Here is a 21,721-nt window from a genome sequence, read left to right on the forward strand (position 1 = left end):
ACACAGCAATTTCCCCATTGTTTTTTGGATTTATTTTTATGGTTACCATGTGGTATAAATAATACGTTAAAAGGGGTTGTCCAGATTGGGGACTGATTTTTATACTGATCACCTATGATTGATGGGGGTTCGAAACTCAGACCCCGCACCGATCAGCTGTTCCAGCTGCCTGCGGGTGCTGGAAGCTATGAAGGGGTCGCGCCGGAAGCAGAAGGCTCCGATCACTGTATAGTGGCCGTCCGGCAACTCGGCTCCTATTCAAGTGAATAGGAGAGGAGCTGCAGTAACCCAGCACGGCTGCTATACAGTGGTAACGATCATATACTGATGACCTGTCCTGTGGATAGGTCATCAGTATAAAAAAAACGCCCCAAAACTACACAAACCCCATTAAATGTATTCTACAGGTCGTTACTATTACAACGATAACAAATGTATATAGTTTTTATTTGGTTTTAATACTTTTGCAAACTACAACCACTTTAAAAAAAAAAAAAAAAAAAAAAAAGGGTCATCGCATAACATTTTTATTTTTTGGGGCAACTTCTAGGTTTTACGGTTACCATTTTGGGGTACACATGACGTTTTGATTACTTTTTATTTCTGTTTTGGGAGGCAAGATAAACAGAAAATAGCTATTCTGGCATTGCTTTTTAGTGTTTTTTATGCCATTTATCATGCAGGACACGGCAACACCAGTTAGTCATTTTTATTTTTTTCTGCTAATCCACTTAAATGCTGTGATCAGCATGGACCACGGCATCTGACAAGGTAAATGGACTACCCCCCATATTTGACAAACAGCTTTTGCTTTCAAGCCAAAATAGAGCATTTAGAGTCACTGAGCATTTGAAGCCCTCTTCAAACACGCTGCCTGAGCTTGGGATAAACCGGTAGGTGGTTAATGGGTCTGTCAGGCTTTTGTCTGTTTTACTTCAGCATGCGGAACTGTTCTGGCAGTCATGGAGCAACAGAATTTGTGGTTCCTTGCAAAAGGGACAAGAAAATTTGAAGTGGATTACAGTCCCAGCCATGTGGATGAGATTTGAACAAATCTTATTCAAATGCTGCTAAACATTTTCCACACAGATCGCATGCAGCAGATTTTCTGTTACGAATTATCACAGCGGACTTTACCCTTTTCAATGCAGAATCCGTATGTAACACATGCAGATTCTGAGCGGAAAATCCGCTACATATATGTACGCTATGGTAGAAAAATAAAGCAATTGTGAATATAGCCTTAGGAAACGGTTTATGAGACCCCCCCGCATACAATATTAAAAGGTTACAAATAAACCTTATTATTTTGTTTGAGATCTCCAAAATCAGTCCCAGAAAGGATGCAGACATTTTCAAAAACTTTGAAGCAGACAGAGAGTGGTCACCAAATGCTAATGTGAATTGGGGATAGGCTAGAGGAAAACAATAAGTGTTGACAGAAGTGACCTGTACCTTTTTCTTGTTACCTTCAAAGGGAAATAGTGTCTTTAAAAGAACGCTATAATTTTTATTTATTTGAATTAGGCTCTTAATGAGGATCTGTCACGAGTTTAGTAATGCCCCATCTCCTAGCTAATCTAATAGGCGCCGTCACACTAATAATGCTAGTGAAAATTGTGTCCCAAAATGTTTATTTTAAAAGTTATGAGCATGATGAGATTCTCATCTTTCATATGGCACCAGGATCGCAGTTCTAGCTGTGAAACAACCGGAGGTATCACCACTTGAAAACAGTCAGGAATGGAAGCTGTATACTATATGATCACACTGTGTTGCTGGGCAGGGATGGGGGAGAAGCTGTATGCTGATTGGACAATGTCATACAGAAAATATTACATCGTCCAGAGTGAAAAGAAAAGAATAACCTCCCATTTGGCAAGTATAGCCAAATTAGCATATTTAGAAAAATGCAAATAAACGTTTTTGTGGCTTAGTGGAAGGAGAAAGGGCGTAAGTTAAGGCGCAAATCTATAACTTCTCGTAGCAGGTGTAGAATTGCATTTCTGTTGCATGGACAGCCAGAGATGCGTCAAGTGTAGCTAAATGTTTAACAAACTTATGACATGTCATTAGAACATGTCAGAAGTTTTGATTGGCGGGGGTCCGAGCACGGAGACCCCCACCAATCACTAAAACGAAGTAGCTGAAGCGCTCAGCCACTTCCTTTCTGTTTGGGTTTTTCCAGAAAGCCGATGTATCGGAGTACGGGCTCATACACTTTCTATTACGTACGGCCTCCGATACATTGATTTCCACAAAAAGCCGAACAGAAAAGAAGCGGCTGAGCGCTTTAGCTGCTTTGTTTTAGCGATTGGTGGGGGTCTCATTGCTCGGACCCCCACCAATCAAAACTTCTGACATGTCACTATGACGTCAGAAGTTTGTTAAACGTTTAGCTACACTTTAAGAGGTATATACTTAATAAATGTGCCGCATTTCCCGCCAATGTTGATTAGTTTTAAGACTAGCGTTTGAAATGCTGACATTTTTAGTGGAAGGAGTGGTTCTCCTTACGCTAAGCGACACACCTTTTCTCGCCACTTTTGGAGTGACAAGAGAAGAGACAAGAGAAGAGAAAAAAAAAAAAAAGTAAATACCCCAAATTTAAATGCCAGAAACCTGGTGTAAAGCTTTTAATATATTCCCCCATACTGCCTCAATTTTGTTGATAAATGAATATTTGATCTGTTTCAGATATTAACTATTTCAGTTTCCAATTCTAAACAGTTCTATGACTAACAGACAATCTCACCTTCTTTTCAGCATCCGATTTCTCCAGGATCATTATTGCTTCTAAAAAGTTATTCATATAGTCTGCAGTGTTTTCATCGACAGAGGGCGCTAGATTTAGGAGGAAAAATATTTCATGCAAAAATTTGTTTTATTTTATTTGTATGAGCACACAGCTATAGCAGTATAGACTACTTAGGCTACATTCACACAACAGGGAACAATGGTGTGATGCACGTTTTTTTTAAATTGCTATCACATGGCCGTTTTCAGAACAATGTAGTTCTATGACTATTTACACGGCCGTTTTTTCAACGGCCCGTAAATACAGGCCATCAAAAAATAGGATATAGAGCTGAATGGATCAGTTTTCACATGACGCCACAGTCTATATATGGCAAGTGACGCCAGGGGCTCCTCCAGGAGCAGAAATAGCGGCCAGAGTATCGGCATGCCTATTTTTTGATGGCCATAGAACTACATTGTTTTGAAAATGGCCACTTGAGGGCCGTTAAAAAAAAAACATCATCACACGGCCATTTTTCCCCGTCCTGTGAATGTAGCCTTAGGCAGTGACCTACACGACAGTGAAAAACGGACGTTTTCAGAACATTGAAGGTCTATGGGTTTACTCGCATGGCTGTTTAACGGCCAGTGATTATTGTCCGTCAAAAAATAGGACATGTCCTGGTTTTGGCCGTTTCGCGGCCAGACGGATCCCAAAGAAGTGAATGTGACGGCCGGTAAAAACTGATCCTGGCCGAGGACTCCCCGCACAGTGCGCTACTTTGAGCGCTGAGCCCGGGAAAGCCCTTGACATTACTGTGCATAGTAGGACAGTGATGTCGGACTTTCAACAATGGAATCGCCAGAGAATCGCAAGATCTCTGGCCGGGGACACCAGGGGACACCAGTCTTGTAGATAGCACCACTCCATGTAGATAACTCCCCCCTGACTGAAAATAGCAACCTCCTTCCCCTGTACATTGTCCCACTTTCCCTGTAGATTGCGCCACTGTAGCTCCCTGTAGGAGCGGAATCCCCGGCGGCCGGAAGCCCCCGGCGTCACTATACAGGTTACTCCTGTAGTGGAATCTTCAGCCTGCTCTGGCAGGGGATTCTGCTCTCCTGACGTCACTGTCCATATATGGACAGAGACGTCAGGGGCTCCTCTATGGGCAGAATGATTCCGCTCCTACAGTGAGCTACAGTGGCGCTATCTACAGGGGAGAGGGTGCCATCTACAAGGGGGCGTACCATATGGTGGGTGTGGCACTATCTACATGGGCACTGTGGCACTATCTACAGGGGACACTGGCGCTTTCTACATCGGCACTATGTGGGCTCTGTGGCACTATCTACAATAGGTAATGTATCACTATCACTTTATATGTGGGCACTGTGGCACCATCTACAGTGGGAACTGTGGCACTATGTGGGCATTATCAACAGTGGGCATAGTGGCACTATCTACAGGGGCATTGTGGCACTACGGTGTGTTCAGGGAGTTGGGGCATGAAAAAAACCTGACAAGTTACATCCATCTTTTTTTTAATGGCCGTGAAAAACGGATGGTAAATGGATGACAAACTTCCATTAAAAACGGACTGGAAATCGATGAAAATTTAGAGACACACGGATGCAAAATGGCCATGAAAAACTGACAGTTGATCAGTTTTTAAAGAGAACCTTTCCCCTCCCCATACATGTGCAGCATGTAACAGGGAGGGCTGCACAAACCCTGGGGCATTTTACATTTTTTTTTCTACCTCCCGCCATTATTTAGGTATCGGTGCCGTTATATTTGGCGCCCGATATTTAAATAACCCACTGAACAGTCAACGGGGAGTGTACTGGCAAGGGGGTGTCACTGCTACGGACAGTGTAAGGCTGGGTTCACACAAGCATGTTACGTCAGTAATGGACGGAACGTATTTCGGCCGCAAGTCCTGGACCGAACAAACTGCTGGGAGCCGGGCTCCTAGCATCATAGTTATGTACGACGCTAGGAGTCACTGCCTTGCTGCAGGACAACTGTCCCGTACTGTATTCATGTTTTCAGTATGGGACAGTAGTTCCACGGAGAGGCAGGGACTCCTAGCGTCGTACATCCTATGATGCTAGGAGCCCGGCTCCCTGCAGTGTGTTCGGTCCGTGACTTGCGGCTGAAATACGTTCCGTCCATTACTGACGTAACATGCTTGTGTGAACCCAGCCTAAGAGCTGTGGAGAGGAGCGCGCTCTAATCTCTTCAGCTCTTGCGAGAGATCATTCTTGTACTTTGTCTGCCGAACTGGCAAAGGGCGTGTCTGTGTTACGGACAGTGTAAGCGCTCCCCAGCTCTTACACTGTCCGTAGCAGGGACACACTCTCTTGCCAGTTCGGGTGAAAAGACTGATCTTCAAGCTGAAGAGAGAGAGCGTGCACTTTCTCTGCTTGCTCTTGCTGTGGCACTGTCCATATCTGATTGGACAGTGTCACAGCCATAGTAACACGCCCCGTTGACTGTTCAGGGGGTTATTTAAATATCGGGCGCCAAATATAACGGCACCGATATCTAAATAACAGAGGGAAGTAGAAAAAAAATGTAAAATGCCCCAGGGTTTGTGCACCCCCCCTCCCCTTCTCATGCTGCACATGTATGGGGAGGTGAAAGGTTCTCTTTAAAGAGGCTCTGTCATCAGATTATAAGCGCCCTATCTCCTACATAATCTGATCGGCGCTGTAATGTAGATAACAGCAGCGGTTTTTATTTTGAAAAACTATCATTTTTTAGCAAGTTATAAACAAGATAGGTCATCAGTTGTCCGGTCATGGACAACCCCTTTAAGCTAAATCAAACATATTGCAGTAAATTAAAGGGGTTTTTCAGCCCAATATAGTTTTGTGTGCCTTTAATACGTAAGTCAGCGCTACTTACAATAGATTGCTGATCCGGCAGCCAGATGCCCCGTTCCGCCTCGGTCATCTGTTCTCCTAAGTCACGTGATTAGCTTAACCATGTCTCTTCGTTGGTAGTCAGTGTTAACGACCAGAAGTCTCAGGGTTAGACATGCTCCCAGTGGGCGGAATGTCATAACATCATGTGACCAAAATCTCCCTGCTTGCGGCATCACGCAGAGGAGAGGGGGAAAAGTTTAGGTGTCACATTGGAGAGGTAGGGCTTTGAGCTGGGTGTGAGTTTCATGGCCCGCCCATATCAGTCACAGTGGTCACGTTTGGAGAATGGTGGAAAGGGGCGGAATGGCGAATTTGCCTGCCGAAGCATCCATCTATATGTAAGTAGTGCTGACTTACATATTAAAAGTGCCCAAAACAGATTTGCCTGTAAAACCCCTTTAAATAACTCTAGATGCTCATATTCAGATAAAGTTTTAGGAATAAAAAGTTGGAAGTAGTTTAAAAAAAAAGTAAAAAAAAAAGTATATGATTAAAAAAAATTGACTTAATTATAAAGTCAAATAAAAATGTCAGTTCCTGAGAATCTGACATTTACCACAGTGACAAATTATTTATGTAGTGACAGCTAGAAGCCATCATTACCATGCCAAGCACAATGTGAAGGTGAAGGAGTTAAGCAGGTAATAGGAAATGCTTTTGATTTCTCATCTCACCCCTGGCAATTGAAATATCCTGTGGCATCTGTCCGGAAAGGAGCTGAGAAAGCTGTTCCTTCAGTTTCTTCACCTCTGCTTGCAGCTGACTCACATTCCCCTGGGTGTCTTCATTAACTACAGCCTGGAGGTGTTAAATGACATGATATTAGAATTAACTCTAGAAAAGAACTGGACACAAATCTGGAAGAGGTTTTTGGGTATTTGAACTCGGCATGCCCTGGATGCAATGGCTTTACTTTTTGGGTCACATCAATTTGTCATATGTATGAACGTCAATTTACAAGGGTCAGTGTGATTTATTTTTTTTGAAATAGTTTGCGACACTTAATTTGAACAATTGAAATATTTGTGGATTATTTTGCTTTTTCAAATGTCACGATGAATTTGTGAATGACCAGTAGGGTGGCTTCACACAGTATTTTCCCTATCTCCTAACTAATCGAATAGGTGCTTTGCTGCTGATAACTAGTATGATTTGTTTAAATAAAACCGATTTGCAAAGTTCTGAGCATTTTTCTGAATATGCTAATTTGGCTCTAGTAGTCAAATAGGAGGTTACACTTTCTTCTCACTCTGGGTGGTGTAATGTTTTCTGTATGACGCTGTCCAATCAGCTTCTCCCCCTTCCCTGCCCAGCAACACATCCCGATCATATAGTGCACAGCTTCCATTCCTGACTGTTTTAAACTGGTGTTATCTCCGGTTGTGTCACAGATAGTGATCCTGGTGTCATATGAAAGATTAGAGTCTTCTCTTTCATATGCCACCAAAATCGAACTGTGGACCACCTAGAACCAGAAAGTTCTAGGTGGTCCACAACCCGAGATATGGCTGTTTGAAGTGATCCCCTTCCCTCTAGACTGTGTCTCAGCATGCTGATAGGACAGCGTCAGAGTCTGTGAGGAGGCTCCACCTCAGGAGAATCGCTGCGGTTACCTCCCACTTGTCTAATAAAGGCTCATTTACATATTTAGAAAAACGCTCATAACTTTGCAAATAATAAAAGTTTTTTTAAAAAAAAAACACACTGTAGTTATCAGCAGCAAAGTGTCTATTAGATTAGTTTTGAGATAGGGAATTGATAAACTGGTGACAAAGTCCCTCAAAGTAACGGCCCAATTTTATTCCTCCAATGCTCAGCAAAAAGTCCATAATTTAAAAAATAAATAAAAATAGATTAGGCTTCCTAAGGCTTTGTTCACAAATACATGAAAGGCATATGCTCAGGCTGAAATAAACAATGCTAATTTAAGAGAAAACAGCCTCTGAAATCCAGGTGTTTTTGGAGCGGATTTGTAAGGCGTTTTTTATTTTTATAAGAGTTTTTTTAAGCGTATTTTGAAGTATCATTGGGAAATAAAAAGAAGTTACGTCACTTCTTGAAGTGTTTTACAAGCTAATTTTTCTTTACGAGACATTTTTTAATTTAGCAGCGTAAATCTATGGGTCTTTTGAATTACACGTTATTTCGCATTGAAATCAATGGGAAGTTATGTCCACGTGTATTTTTATGCTCTGAAATACACCTGAAAATATGCTGTGTGAACTTGGCCTAATAAATAAAACGCAATGTGAAACTCCAGCCATCATCAGTTTCACTTTAACCTCTTCCCACGCTGCGCCTCAACTGTGCGTCCTGGAGAGGGCTTGCTTCCCGCACCAGGACATACAGTTGCAGAGCGGTTCCGGGCGCACACTGTCTTAACGGACAGTGTCCGGGAACCGGGAGGTCAGCTGTCCCCGACAGCCGACACTTCAGTCTTGCCGGTCAGCGGACCACCGCCGCGGATTTCGGCAATTAACCCCATAAATGCGGTGACCGATTGCGATCGCCGCATTTAAGGGATTTGAAGCACATAGGCAGCCCCCACAAAGTGATTGTGTGGGCTGCCGATGCTTGTCGTGGCAATCGGTGGCCAGACAATGGTCTCCGGGCTGCCATGTATGTAAGCCTCAGAGGAGAAGCCTCCGGCCGGTCCTCCTAGGCTTCCGGTCAGTGTGACCGACAAGGACAGTTAGAGTACATTACACTACGCAGGTAGTGTAATGTACTCTAGCAGCGATCAAAGCTGCAAGTCTAAATGTCCCCTAGTTGGACTAGTAAAAAAATAAAAAAAAAGGTAATAAAAATGTTTTTAAAAAGTAAAATAAAAGTTATAAGTTATGTAAACAAAAAAAATCCTATAATAAGACTTTCATTATAGGAAAAAAATTAACACATTAAAAAAAGTAACGTTCGGTATCACCGCGTTCGCAACGACCCCAACTATAAAGTTATTTTTCCCGCACGATGAACACCCCAAAAAAAAATAAATCAAAATCTACACCAGAATCGCTATTTTTTGGTCACCACCCCTCCCAAAATAGAGAATAAAAAGTGATCAAAAAGTCGCACGTAACCGAAAATAGTACCGATAAAAACTACAACCCGTCCCGCAAAAAACAAGCCCTTACACAGCTTTTTTGACTAAAAAAAAAAAGTAATGGCTCTCAGAATATGGCGACAAAAAAATTATTATTTTTATAAAAAAGTGATTTTATTGCGCAAACGCTGCAAAACATAAAAAAACCTATATACATCTGGTATCGCCGTAATCGTACCGACCCGCAAAATAAAGTAAAATTGTCATTTATAGCGCATTGTGAACGCCGCAAAAAAATAAAAACTGAAAAACATTGTCAGAATTGCTTGTTTTTGGTCACCCGGCTTGCAAAAAAATGGAATAAAAAGTGATCAAAAATCGCATGTACCCCAAAATGGTACCAATGAAAACGACAGATTGTCCCGCAAAAAATAAGCCCTCACACAGCTACAATGGAGAACAAATAAAGTTCTGGCTCTCAGAATAGGACGATGCAAAATGTGCAGTGTGTTCAAAAAGCGGATAATACCCCATTATTATACCCTCTTATTATGCCCTGATGTTCTCCGCACAGATTAAATATGCCCCCACATTATAAACTGAAATACCAGCAAAACTCCAAACAACAACTACCAAGCAAAATCTGTGCTCCAAAAGCAAAATGGCGCTCCCTCCTTTCTGAGCCCTGCAGAGTGCCCAAACAGCAGTTTCCACCTACATATATGGCATCGCCATACCTGGGAGAACCCGCTTAACGTTTTTTGAGGTATTTGTCTTCAATGGCACAAACTGGGCACAACATATTGTGCACTAAAATGGCATATCAGTGGAAAATTGCAATATTCACTTTGAACCATCCGCTGTACATTAACCCCTTGGCGCATTATGACTTAATTGCACGTCAAGGTGTGTGGGTTGATGTATGGAGCGGGCTCATGTGCTGAGCCCGCACCATACGCTGCGTGTGTCAGCTGTGGATTACAGTTGACACCCGGGACTAACGGACAGGAAAAGCGATCGTGCTGTTACAGAAGCCTGTAAAAATAACAATATACTGCAATACATTAGTATCGCAGCATATTGTACCCACGATCCAACGATCTAATAAAATGTGTAGAAGAATTAAAGTTATTAGTAATGAGAAAAAAAAAATTAAAAACGAAAAAAAAAAGCCTTTTCCCATTTTTCTTCTCAAGTAATGTCAAAAAATAAACAAAATTGGTATCGCTACGTCCAAACTATTACAATATGCCATTATTTAACTCGCACGGTGAACACCGCAAAAAACTTAAATAATTTAAACCGTTTCCAAGTGCATTTTATGGTACTTTAAATGGTGTCAATAGATGCAACTCCTCCCGCAAGAAATAAGCCCTCACATCACTCTACTGACGGAAAAAGAAAAAACTTATGGCTCTTGGAAGGAGAGTGAAAAACGAAAAGAAAGCATAAAATGGATCAGTCCTGAAAGGGTTAATTAATATTTAATGAAAAAAACGTATGACCACATGTGGGGTATTTCCGTACTCGGGAGAAATTGCTTTACAAAAATTGGTTGTTTTTTTTTCTCCTTTATCCCTTGTGGAAATGCAACATTTTAGTGGAAAAAATTGTGATATTCATTTTCGCGCCCTAATTCTAATAAGTTCTGCAAAAAACCTGTGGGGTCTAAATGCTAATTAAACCCCTAGATAAAATTCCTTGAGATTTGTAGTTTCCAAAATGGGGTAACTTTTGAGGTGTTTCCACTGTTTTGGTCCCTCCTGGGCGTTGCAAACGCGACATGGCAGCGAAAACCATTCCAGCAGAATCTGTGCTCCAAAATCCAAACGGCGCTCCTTCCCTTCTGAGCCCTGCTGTAGGGCCAATCAGAAGTTTATTACCAAATATGGGGTATTGCCGTAATCGGGAGACATTGCTTTACAAATGTTGGGGTACTTTTTCTTCGTTAATCCTTGTAAATATTAAAAATTTCTATGTTTTTTCAGAAAAAAAGTAGATTTTCATCTTTACAGACTAATTCCAATATATTTAGTGAAAAACCTGTGAGGTCAAAGTGCTAACTATACCCCTAGATAAATTCCTTGAAAGGTGTAGTTTCCAAAACGGGGTAACTTTTGGGGTGTTTCCACTGTTTTGGCACCACAAGACCTCTTCAGACCTGACATGGTGCCTAAAATATATTCTATTAAAAAAAAAAAAAAAAAAGAGGAGGCCCAAAATCCTCTAGGGGCTCCTTTGCTTCTGAAGCCGGTGCTTCAGTCCATTAGCACACTAGGACCACTTTTGGGATTTTTCTAAAAACGGCAGAATCTGGGCAATAAAATATTGAGTTGCATTTCTCTGGTAAAACCTTCTGTGTTACAAAGAAAATGTATTAGAAATGAATTTCGGCAAAAAAATTACAATTTGTAAATTTCACCTCTACATTGCTTTACTTCCTGTGAAACGCCTAAAGGGTTAAAACACTTTGTGAATGCTGATTCGAATACCTTGAGGGGTGCAGTTTACAAAATGGGGGGATTTATGTGGACTTTCTAATATATAAGGCCCTCAAAGCCAATTCAGAACTGAACTGGTCCCTGAAAAAAAAAGCCTTGAAATTTTCTTTCAAATATGAGAAATTGCTGCTAAAGTTCTAAGGGTATGTGCACACGCTAGGTTCCTTTTACGTCTGAAAAGACAGACTGTTTTCAGGAGAAAACAGCTGCGTAGTTTCAGACGTAAAAGCTCCTCCTCGCATTATGCAAGGCGTCATTGACGGCCGAACATTTGAGCTGTTCTTCATTGAATTCAATGAAGAACGGCTCAAATTACGTTTCAAAGAAGTGTCCTGCACTTCTTTGACGAGACAGTCATTTTACGCGTCGTCGTTTGACAGCTGTCAAACGACGACGCGTAAATGACAGGTCGTCGGCACAGTACGTCGGCAAACCCATTCAAATGAATTGGCAGATGTTTGCCGACGTATTGGAGCCGTATTTTCAGGCGTAAATCGAGGCATAATACGCCTCGTTTACGCCTGAAAATAGGTCGTGTGAACCCAGCCTAAGCCTTGTAACGTTTTAGAAAAATAAAAGGATGTTCAAAAAACGATGCAAACAAAGTAGACATATGGGAAATGTTAATTAGTAACTATTTTGTGTGCGTTTAAATTGAGAAAAATGCTAATTTTCTCTAAATTTTGGTGTTTTTCAGAAATAAATACCAAATTTATCGACTACATTTTTTCACTAACATAAAGTACAACATGTCACGAGAAAACAATCTCAGAATCGCTTGGATAGGTAAAAGCATTCCAAAGTTATTACCACATAAAGTAAAACTTAAGATTTGAAAAAAATCGGCTGTGTCCTGAAGGCCAAAACAGTCCTGAAGGGGTTAAGGACTTGTTCACATTGTAGATATGATGCAGATTTTGCATGCATTTTTAAAGGCATGGTAAATGTTTGAAAGTGTTAATTTTGTTTTTTTTAAATAAAACGTGTATTAGGGCTTATTGGCTTATTTAGACGAACGTGATATACGTCCGTGCAACGCGCGTGATTTTCACGTGCCTCGCACGGACCTATGTTAGTCTATGGGGACGTGCAGACAGTCCTGGATTTTCACGCAGCGTGTGTCTGCTGCGTGAAACGCACGACATGTCCTATATTTGTGTGTTGTTCACGCGCACAACCCGGAAGCACTTCCGTGGGACGCGCGTGATTCGCGCAACAGCAGTGAAAAGTATGAATGAAAACAGAAAAGCACCACGTGCTTTTCTGTTTACAAACATACAAACAGAGTGTCATCATGATGGCGGCTGCGCGAAAAGCACGCAGCCGCACACCATATGATGACACACGGAGCTGTTAAGTGCCTTTTGCGCACGTAAAACGCCGCGTTTTTTGCGTGCGCAAAACGCACACGCTCGTGTAAATCCGGCCTTAGTGTGTTATTAAAAATTATTTTTACTTTTTAAGATACAGCTGCTCTGTATTTTCTATACAGAGCAGCTGTATCTAGCGCTATTCACTTAATCCGTCAGTCCCGTGGACCTGACGGGTTTAGTGACACCGGGTCCTGCGTGCCTGACATGCAGGATCCACCTGTAAACGATCACATCTAAGTTATGAACTTACATGTGATGGATAGCAGCTCAATCCGCTGACACTGAACCGGTCACAGATTTAAACACAATTTCAAACAATTACATAGTCAAAACCAGAACTGGTTCTAGAAGAGACACTTAGGGTATGTTCACACGCACTATTTACGGACGTAATTCAGGCGTTTTACGCCTGGAATTACGGCCGAAAATACTGCTTGAAAGTGTCGGCAAACATCTGCCCATTCATTTGAATGGGTTTTACGATGTACTGTGCAGACAGTCATTTTTTACGCGCCGCTGTCAAAAGACGGCGCGTAAAAAAGATGACCGCGTCAAAGAAGTGCATGTCACTTCTTGGGACGTAATTGGAGCAGTTTTCCATTGACTCCATAGAAAAACAGCTCCAATTACGTCCATAATGGACGCTGCGAAAAAAAGCCTGCACTTGCCATTACGTCTGAAATTCAGGAGCTGTTTTCGCCTGAAAACAGCTCCGTAATTTCAGCCGTAACGGACGTGCACGTGTGAACATACCCTTAGATAGAACCTTTCACCTCCCCATACACATGCAGCTGAGTGCAGCATGTAATGGGCAGGGCTGCACAAACCCTGGGGGCACTTTACATTTTTTTTCCTACCCATCTCAGTTATTTAGATATCAGTGTCGTTATATTTGGCGTCCCATATTTAAATAACCCCCTGAACTGTCAATGGGGCATGTAACATCGCTGTGACACTATCCAATCAGATACGGACAGTGCCACAGCAAGAGCTGGAGAGTGTGTGTGCACATGCAACTTGGAGCTGTGCGTGTACGAACGCTCACTCGCTCTTCAGCTCTCGGCGGACATGACTGTGATTTCTCAAGATCACTCAGTTTTGTCCTTGTCTGCCGTGAGCTGAGGAGTGAGTGCGCGCATAGCTCCGAGCTGCGCGTGCACACACGCTCTCCTCTCTCCAGCTCTTGCTGTGGCACTGTCCGTAGCGGATTGGACAGTGTCCCAGCAATGTTACACGCCCCCTTGCTATTACACACCCCCTTGCTATTACACACCCCCTTGCTATTACACACCCCATTGACAGTTCAGGGGGTTACTTAAATATCGGACACCAAAAATAACAGCACCGATATCTAAATAACAGAGAAGGGTGGGAAAGAAATGTAAAGTGCCCCAGGATTTGTGCAGCCTTGCCTATTACATGCTGCACATGTATGGGCAGGTGAAAGGTTCGCTTTAAAGGTTTTCTTTATAATATTCCTTCTTTTTAGGTTCCGTTCCTGGTTTTGGCTGAAAAAACTACATGCAAAATCTGCAGTGTGTGAAAAAGGCATTCAGAAAACTGTGCCTCGCTGCAGGACAACTGTCCCGTACTGAAAACATGATTACAGTATGGGACAGTTGTCCTGCAGCGAGGCAGGGACTCCTAGCATCGTACATAACTATGATGCTAGGAGCCCGGCTCCCTGCACTGAGTTCGGTCCGGGACTTGCGGCCGAAATACGTCCGTCAATTACGGACGTAATTAGTGTGTGTGCACATACCCTAACAGTTTCCTGGTGGCAAAACAGAATAGAAATACGCATCACCAATTGGAAGAATCTGAGCTTAGGTTTAAAAGATAAAAATACTAAAAGCATAAGATCAGCTGCGAAGTGTTCAGAAATCTAAAACTCAGAGGTAATGAACCACAAAGAAGAGAAATTCTAAAGCCTAAAGTAATAAAATGTATTAAAATTGATTTGATTTAGGACATATCCATTGGGTCTCTTAACCCCTTAATGACCAGCCTATTTTAGACCTTAAAGAGGCTCTGTCACCAGATTATAAGTGTCCTATCTCCTACATAATCTGATTGGCGCTGTAATGTAGAGAACAGCAGTGGTTTTTATTTTGAAAAACTATCATTTTTGAGCAAGTTATGAGCTAGTTTAGATTTATGCTAATGACTCTCAATGGACAACTGGGCGTGTTTTTACTTTTTACCAACTGGGTGTTGTACAGAGAAGTGTATGAAGTGTAAAACGGACAGGCATCTGCTAGAACATCCCTCCGGCATGACCTAGCAGGCATTCACTATAGGCAGACCTGGGGGCCTTTATTAGGCCCCCGGCTGCCATCGGAGACACAGACTCTCGGCGATTTTATCGCCGGGTGCCGGTGGGATGAGAGGAAGCTCCCTCCCTCTCTCCAAAACCACTCAGATGCGGCGCACGCAATTGAGCACCACATCTAAGGGGTTAAACGGGTGAGATCGATACGAATATCGATCTCACACGTTCGAGCAGGGATGCCCCCAGCTACCTCTGGCAGCTGAGAACAGGGAGATTTGACAGCTCCCTGTTTATTTATTCGATGCAGTGATGTAAAAAGGCTATTGCATCGAAATAAAGCCCATTAGTGACAACGTAAAAACACTATGGGGCGGTCACTAACGGGTTAAAGGTGTTATCTGGTTTAGAAAACCCATTTTCATATACCCTATTAAGAAATTCTGGGTTAATCATCTGCTCAGGATCCTCATCTTTTAACGAGAGCAGTTACACAGAGCGTCTCTCGCTCTGTAGGACCTGTCCTGCATTTCACAGATAACCCATTGATTTGAATTGTGTAATGCCTAATTTCTGCTGTGGTGGTGCTGTAGGGAAATTGAGTAGATACGGACTGTTTTTCCCACAGATTATAGCTGATCGTTGGGGGTCCCAGCAGGGTGACACTTTGATATCAGCTTATTGTCAACGGACTCTTCTAACAAGTAGGGATTGTCCAAGGTTGACAACTCCTGTAACACATTACCTTGTTCTTAATAAGTTTTGCCCTCTGTGCGAATTGCAGAGTCGATAAGGTTTCCCCAAAACTCTTTGATCCAGGGTGAACATTTGCAATAATAAAAGTTTTTGCATTCCCACCAAGTGAGTCCTGTAAATAAGAACAATGGAATGTAAAATTTCTAAACACCACATTTCTGAAACTTAAAGCTATGGCCACCATCTTATTGTTGTTGTTCCAGTGCATCTAAAAATATACAAAAAACACCTTTCTAAACGGTGTTCATTAAAAATTTCTTAAGGTTTTGTGTATACAGCTCCCATACAGGACTGTTTCCATGGTAACAGACCGCAAATAAACCCGGTGTAGTCTGATGCATTCATATTGCCTTCCATCTGTCCCCTACTACTTGCTTAAATACCAAACATATGCGCTAGTAAGAATTAGAGCATTATGGAAAGCAATATCACTGCAGGTTAGGACAACACAGAGTTTGATTGCGGTCTGTTAGCACAGAAACATATAGCCCTCTATGGGAACTGTAGATGCAAAACAATAGGATATTTTTAATTAAGACTGTAGTTTTTTTGATGCATTGGAACAAAAATGAAATAAAAAAAACCCCATAAAAATGATTACAACCGTTAAACTACAGTATATTGTTAGAGAGATCCTGTCAGGGTGGTGGTGGTAGGGATAAAAGCCATTTATGCTGTTGCCTTCCAGGACTAGGACCTCTACGTCTTCTATGAATTTGAAAATGAATGTTATATTTGGGTAACATGTATTGTGTCAGTGGATACATACCCGCAGCAAGAAGGTAAGTTTGGAGTCTCTGTAACAGATATGTCTTTGTTTGCCATTAGCCACATCTACCAAAGATGTTATCACTTTACCCAGACAGCTCAATGATCTGTTTATGCTGCCGGCTTCCTATACAATAGAAATATACAAGCATGAAGTTCATCTTTCACAACAGTCCAATAAAATTACCTCAGAAATGTGATAGATCTCCGAGTGATGTGTTACATGGACATATGACACACTGGTGCAGTTCGTAAACCAGACTTACAAACCGTATACTATTATTGGAAAAATGTAATACATGAAAAGTCGACAGGCTCGCACTTCTGGGCAAAAATTATATTCTGAGGCCACTATAACATCAGTCCATCCTTACTCTGTTCCTGCCATTTCTCCAGCTGAAAAGCCGGTCTGAAATGGAAAACAAAGTGGATACCATTGATTTCAATGGGATTCTGTCTTGACAAAATTTGCACCATTTTGTTACCGGGCGCGACAGATCGCATGGAATTTCCAAGTTACATTTCTTACAATGATAATATTGAGGAATGGGACAACAAAATATTTTAGTAGGGGGAAAACTATAAGCCCACACTTTTTACCAATATATTACACAGTTACTTGTTTATAGCTCAGGTTCCCGTATATGAATTAGAAAACTGTTCCATTAAGTAAAAAAATTGCATGCCAACCTTAAGTCTGACTCCTTCAGTATGGGAGTCTTTTTGCCTTTCCGATCCGGCAAGATCTACAAGGTTAAGTTGTGAAGATCTAATGTTGACAATTTTATTGATCTTTTCCATTGATTCAATGGTGACTGTGAATACAGCGTGCGATCGTGAGGACTCCCTGTTCATGGAAGTGGAGGCCACACGTCTGTTCCGCCATCCGGTGGAAAGAACCTAACAAAATAACAAATTTGCCTATATTTATTAATGAAGTACAGTCAAGTATATCACAAAGCAGTGACAACCATAATTTTTTTTTTATATATAAAAACTAGAAAAAAAAATTATGAAGTGATTATTTCTGCATATCTTTTAGGTCCCATTAGAAAATGAGAACTATAAACTCCCATCTATATAGAGCTTTTGTCTACTTTGGGATTGGATCTTGATCTATAAAATCCTGAAACGTTACATTTGAAAGGAGATTTCCAAGGTTTTAGCGTCATATTGGTGGCATTCATTTGTAGAATTGGGCTTTATGACTAGCAAATTAAATTAGGAACACAGGAATTAGTATAAGGCTACGAGCTAAATAGTGACTTTGGCCGCGACACAGTTAGCATGACCGAAGATTGCTGTGTCACCCCAACTGCATCGCAGTTAATGAAATTGAGTGCTGCTGCGTTGCGACCATATTTGCTTTCACACTGCGATGTAGTAGGCAGGACAAAACAGCGATCGTTGTCGTGCCCAGTGTTGCCGTGTAGCCCTAGCCTAAGTAGAACTAGTAGAAGGTAGGTTATCAAACCAACAACATTGGCCCACATGCATCAAAAGTGGTGTCATTTACCCAACATCTAAGTTAAAGCTAGGCTAATTTAATTATTTATGCTACAACAAATTTATGACTGCATCGGCCTACTTTGCAAAAGATGTCACAGCAGATATCGCTGCCGTCAGACTGGCTAAAAATACGGTACTTTTCATGCGCCAGCGTCTGTGTGGAGTAGGGATGAAACTTTATTCTCATTTGCGAAGCTTTAAAAAGTCGCAATTGATAACCCACCCCCAAATTTAACTGCACGGACATGAATATGGCGCAAGCGGCTCTAAATTCTAGCGCAAATGGTCATTAAAGCTGTCACAGCAGATGACACTATTTTGGAGTAAAATGCCTAAACTACAGAAGTCCCATTCCCTAACAACACATTTTAAACTATAAAATTAACGATCTAATTGGTGGCTATAGGTGAATCCACCAGATTTTCTTTGCTTGCGTTTTTATCCAAATGAAAAATGCCAGAGCGTTCTTCTAAACATACCTGATATGCCTCAGCTGCAGAGGTCACCACCTGTTCCACAGCTCCCACAACAAAGACCCCCTTCTTAATATGCTCCCTGAGACAGAGGCCTGCAGACGCGGATTCCAACAAGTCAAATATCTGCTCATTATAGATTTCAATAAAAGAGCATTTACACAAAAAGCTTTTCCCATCGCCAGCCTAAAAACATAATGAAGTCTTGTTTAAGAAATTGCGTGTCGCAGCATTTCTTATAAGTCAAAGCCACAAATAAAGAATAGCTATTTTGGTAATACTAAAAATAGAGGGACAATACTGGTCTGCTTTAGGCTAAGTTCAGATGGAGTATATTGCCGAGTTTTTTGACGCGGAAACCGCGTCGCAAAACTCGGCAAAAACGGCCCTAAAATGCCTCCCATTGATTTCAATGGGAGGCGTCGGCGACTTTTTCCCGCGAGAAGTAAAACTGCCTCGCGGGAAAAAGAAGCGACATGCCCGATCTTCGGGCGTTTACGCCTCTAACCTCCCATTGACTTCAATGGGAGGCAGAGAAAGCGTATTTCGCTGTGTTTTATGCCCGCGGTACTCAATGGCCGCGGGCGAAAAACAGCGCGAAAATCGGCGTGCAGGGAGAGGAAAATCTGCCTCAAACTTCCAAACTGAATTTTGAGGCAGATATTCCTCCTGCAAAATACTCCGTGTGAACATAGCCTTAAAGGGTTTATTCAGCCTGTAAAAATTGATGGCCTATCCTCAGGATAGGCCATCAATAGCTGAAGAGTCGGGGTCCCACTCCCGTCCCGCTGATAAGCTGTTTTGAGGGGGCTGCAGCGCTGCTTCCCTTTTATTTCTTCTTCCTCACTGTGAAAGTTTGACATATTTAGCGGCGATTCACAGGTATTGCAGCATTTTATCCCACTGAAGTGGATGGGAGAAATGGCTGCAATACCTGTGAATCGCCACTAAATGCACGTCAAAGATTCACAGTGAGCAAGTAGAAATGAAGGGGAAGCACCCCCATCAAAACAGCTGATCGGCGAGGGTCCCGGGAGTTGGACCCTTACCCATCAGCTATTGATGGCCTATTCTGAGAATAGGCCATCAATTTTTACTGGCTGGAAAACCCCTTTAAATCAGATTGGTACATACACAGGTGAGATGTCATATTCACATAACAGCAACAGTGTTTGACACTACCGATAATCTTCCACAAATTAAATGCTATGACCACATTTGCACATTTTTTGGGGGTTTGATGCCTTAATGCAAAGTTAAACTGTCAAAATAGTCATCATTAAAACTTTGCTACCAATTTTCAGTTGAAGAGTCTGTGTAACTCCTTCACATAACTGGTTGTGCTGCTGTTTCGGACATTGATCCAATAGCACACTGCTACTTGCTGTGTCGGCTCTCTCTGCTTTCCCCCTCCCTTTTCTCAGAGATAGAAGCAGGGAGCAGTAGAAGCTTGTACATGACAGTTAAGTGTGGAGAGGAGGGAAAGCATTCAAGTGCACAGGGAGGGAAAATCACAGAGGCTGTCAGTATCATAGTTAAGACAGGCAGGAAAGAACACGTGGAAGTGCACGAGGAAAGGGGAAAGGTATCACAAAAGCTGTGTAGCACCCACGACAGACGAGGGGGAATTTGCACACTCCTCAGCATCAGTGTCCGTCAGCACAAGAGAGAAGAGATCCTTCATGGGCTGTAGAAGGGTAAATCAGTACAGGAATAAAGCTATGCTAGCACATGAGAGCTAGTGAAGGAAGCAGCATCCTGGACTGACAGAACTCACAAAGAATGTATTACTGGGAGGGACATGCCCACATGAGAAGTGTCTTAAAATTAGGAGCAGATTGTAAACTGAATATAACGGGTCTAAAAAAGCATGAAGGAATTGAAATTGCAGCCTGAAACTTAGTGCAACCTTTTTAACTCCTGGTAACCACTAATATATATTAAAATTATTTTTTCCACGTCAAAAGCCTTTAAAGTACTATAATGTCACCCCCATTTCCACGGTGTATTATTACCATAAAGGGCTTGTAATTGCCGTATATTTCCCCTAGATTAATAGATACTTATATCAAAGTATACATGCCTTTTCTTTTTCCCGATTGATTAGAAAAAACAAATATTCAAAACTCCGAGGAATAACCCCTCTGAGGTTATGAGTAAAATTGTCAGAGTCAGATGGTCCTAAAGAGAAAGATAAACATTTATCTAGATTATATAAAAATAAACCACAAATAACATAACCTAAGTTGGGAGTTAAACAATTCTGAATAAATCCAGGTCACAATTTGATACAGAATTTTAAAGTTCCCATTGTTGCCTTGATTTCTTGTAGACATTCTTTTACTCCGATAATAGACTTCCATGAACAGTCGGCTATAGGTTGCTGGAAAAACTCGGTGCAATAGCAGGAAGACATGAAATGCTCCCATTAACCCTGTACGGATGGCCCTGCAGCCAGCAAGTACTGCTCTTCGCTCCAAGTTGGAATGTGGCATTGCAATAGAAATCCTAGTGTCATCCAATGCAATTGTACAATCTCATGTTGCTCTGATATGGACTTTTAGCTACAGATTATGGGGGGAATTTATTAAGACTGGCATTTCATAGGACACCAATCTAGAGTAAAATGCATCAATATTATTTAGAGGTGCACGCCTCTGCGTGAAAACTACGCCATTAAAAAAAAAGGAAAGGCTCTGTCCAATCAAATGCTCCTCATTAAACGTGAATATTTTTTACATGCTGCCATCCTAAACTCTAACTAGACTAAACCGACAAACAAAAATATCTTAATAGACATACCTAACTTTGATCCCTTTTTTTAAATTTTTTTATCCTCCATTCCAAAAATATTTTTTTCTTTGTAAAAGGCAATTACCCTCTTTTAGTGCAAATTACACACGAACATAGTATAAATATAAAACAAACTACCTGCTCCGTAGGGAACTTCTTAAACCACACATAGGTGGTTGAGAAGGTCAATTAAAAAGTCGCAAATTTTGGCTGTGTTGTGCTAAAAAATTGCAACTAACTTTAACGTGGCTTCTCAAAAAAAAAAAAAAAAAAAAAGGGGGATGGTCACATTTACCATGACGCCAAACACCTATAATAACCAAAATATAAGTGACATAGAGGGATTTTCCGAGTTATTTTAAAAAATAGGCCACAGTAGGAGGGAAGAAAAAAAATAAAAAGCCATTGTTCACCTCAGAGATCCCCATCATTCCAGCGCCCGCTTCCGGTCCTCCCACCGCTGTGTATTGACATACTGCATGTGCTTGTATACCCACATGATCGCTGCAGCCGATCACTGGTCTCAGTGGGTATACGGCACAGGATCGATGAGGCCAGTGCTTGCC

The 21,721-nt window shown here is 41.7% G+C and overlaps 1 protein-coding gene across 2 annotated transcripts in view; it reads right to left on the bottom strand.

Moving 5' to 3' along the window:
• Positions 1-21,721, bottom strand: part of KIF15 (kinesin family member 15) — an 89,691-nt gene that overhangs the window by 46,290 nt on the left and 21,680 nt on the right. For both annotated transcript variants that reach the window (XM_075827077.1, XM_075827078.1), the window contains exons 6-12: positions 20,446-20,543; positions 18,369-18,548; positions 17,071-17,280; positions 16,382-16,507; positions 15,602-15,724; positions 6,348-6,471; positions 2,756-2,844 (exon numbers count right to left, since the gene is read on the bottom strand). In XM_075827077.1, the coding sequence (XP_075683192.1) occupies positions 2,756-2,844; positions 6,348-6,471; positions 15,602-15,724; positions 16,382-16,507; positions 17,071-17,280; positions 18,369-18,548; positions 20,446-20,543 (950 nt within the window). The remainder of the gene's footprint in view (positions 1-2,755; positions 2,845-6,347; positions 6,472-15,601; positions 15,725-16,381; positions 16,508-17,070; positions 17,281-18,368; positions 18,549-20,445; positions 20,544-21,721) is intronic.

Source organism: Rhinoderma darwinii, chromosome 5 (assembly GCF_050947455.1).
Source record: "Rhinoderma darwinii isolate aRhiDar2 chromosome 5, aRhiDar2.hap1, whole genome shotgun sequence".
NCBI classification, from domain to species: Eukaryota; Metazoa; Chordata; class Amphibia; order Anura; family Rhinodermatidae; genus Rhinoderma; species Rhinoderma darwinii.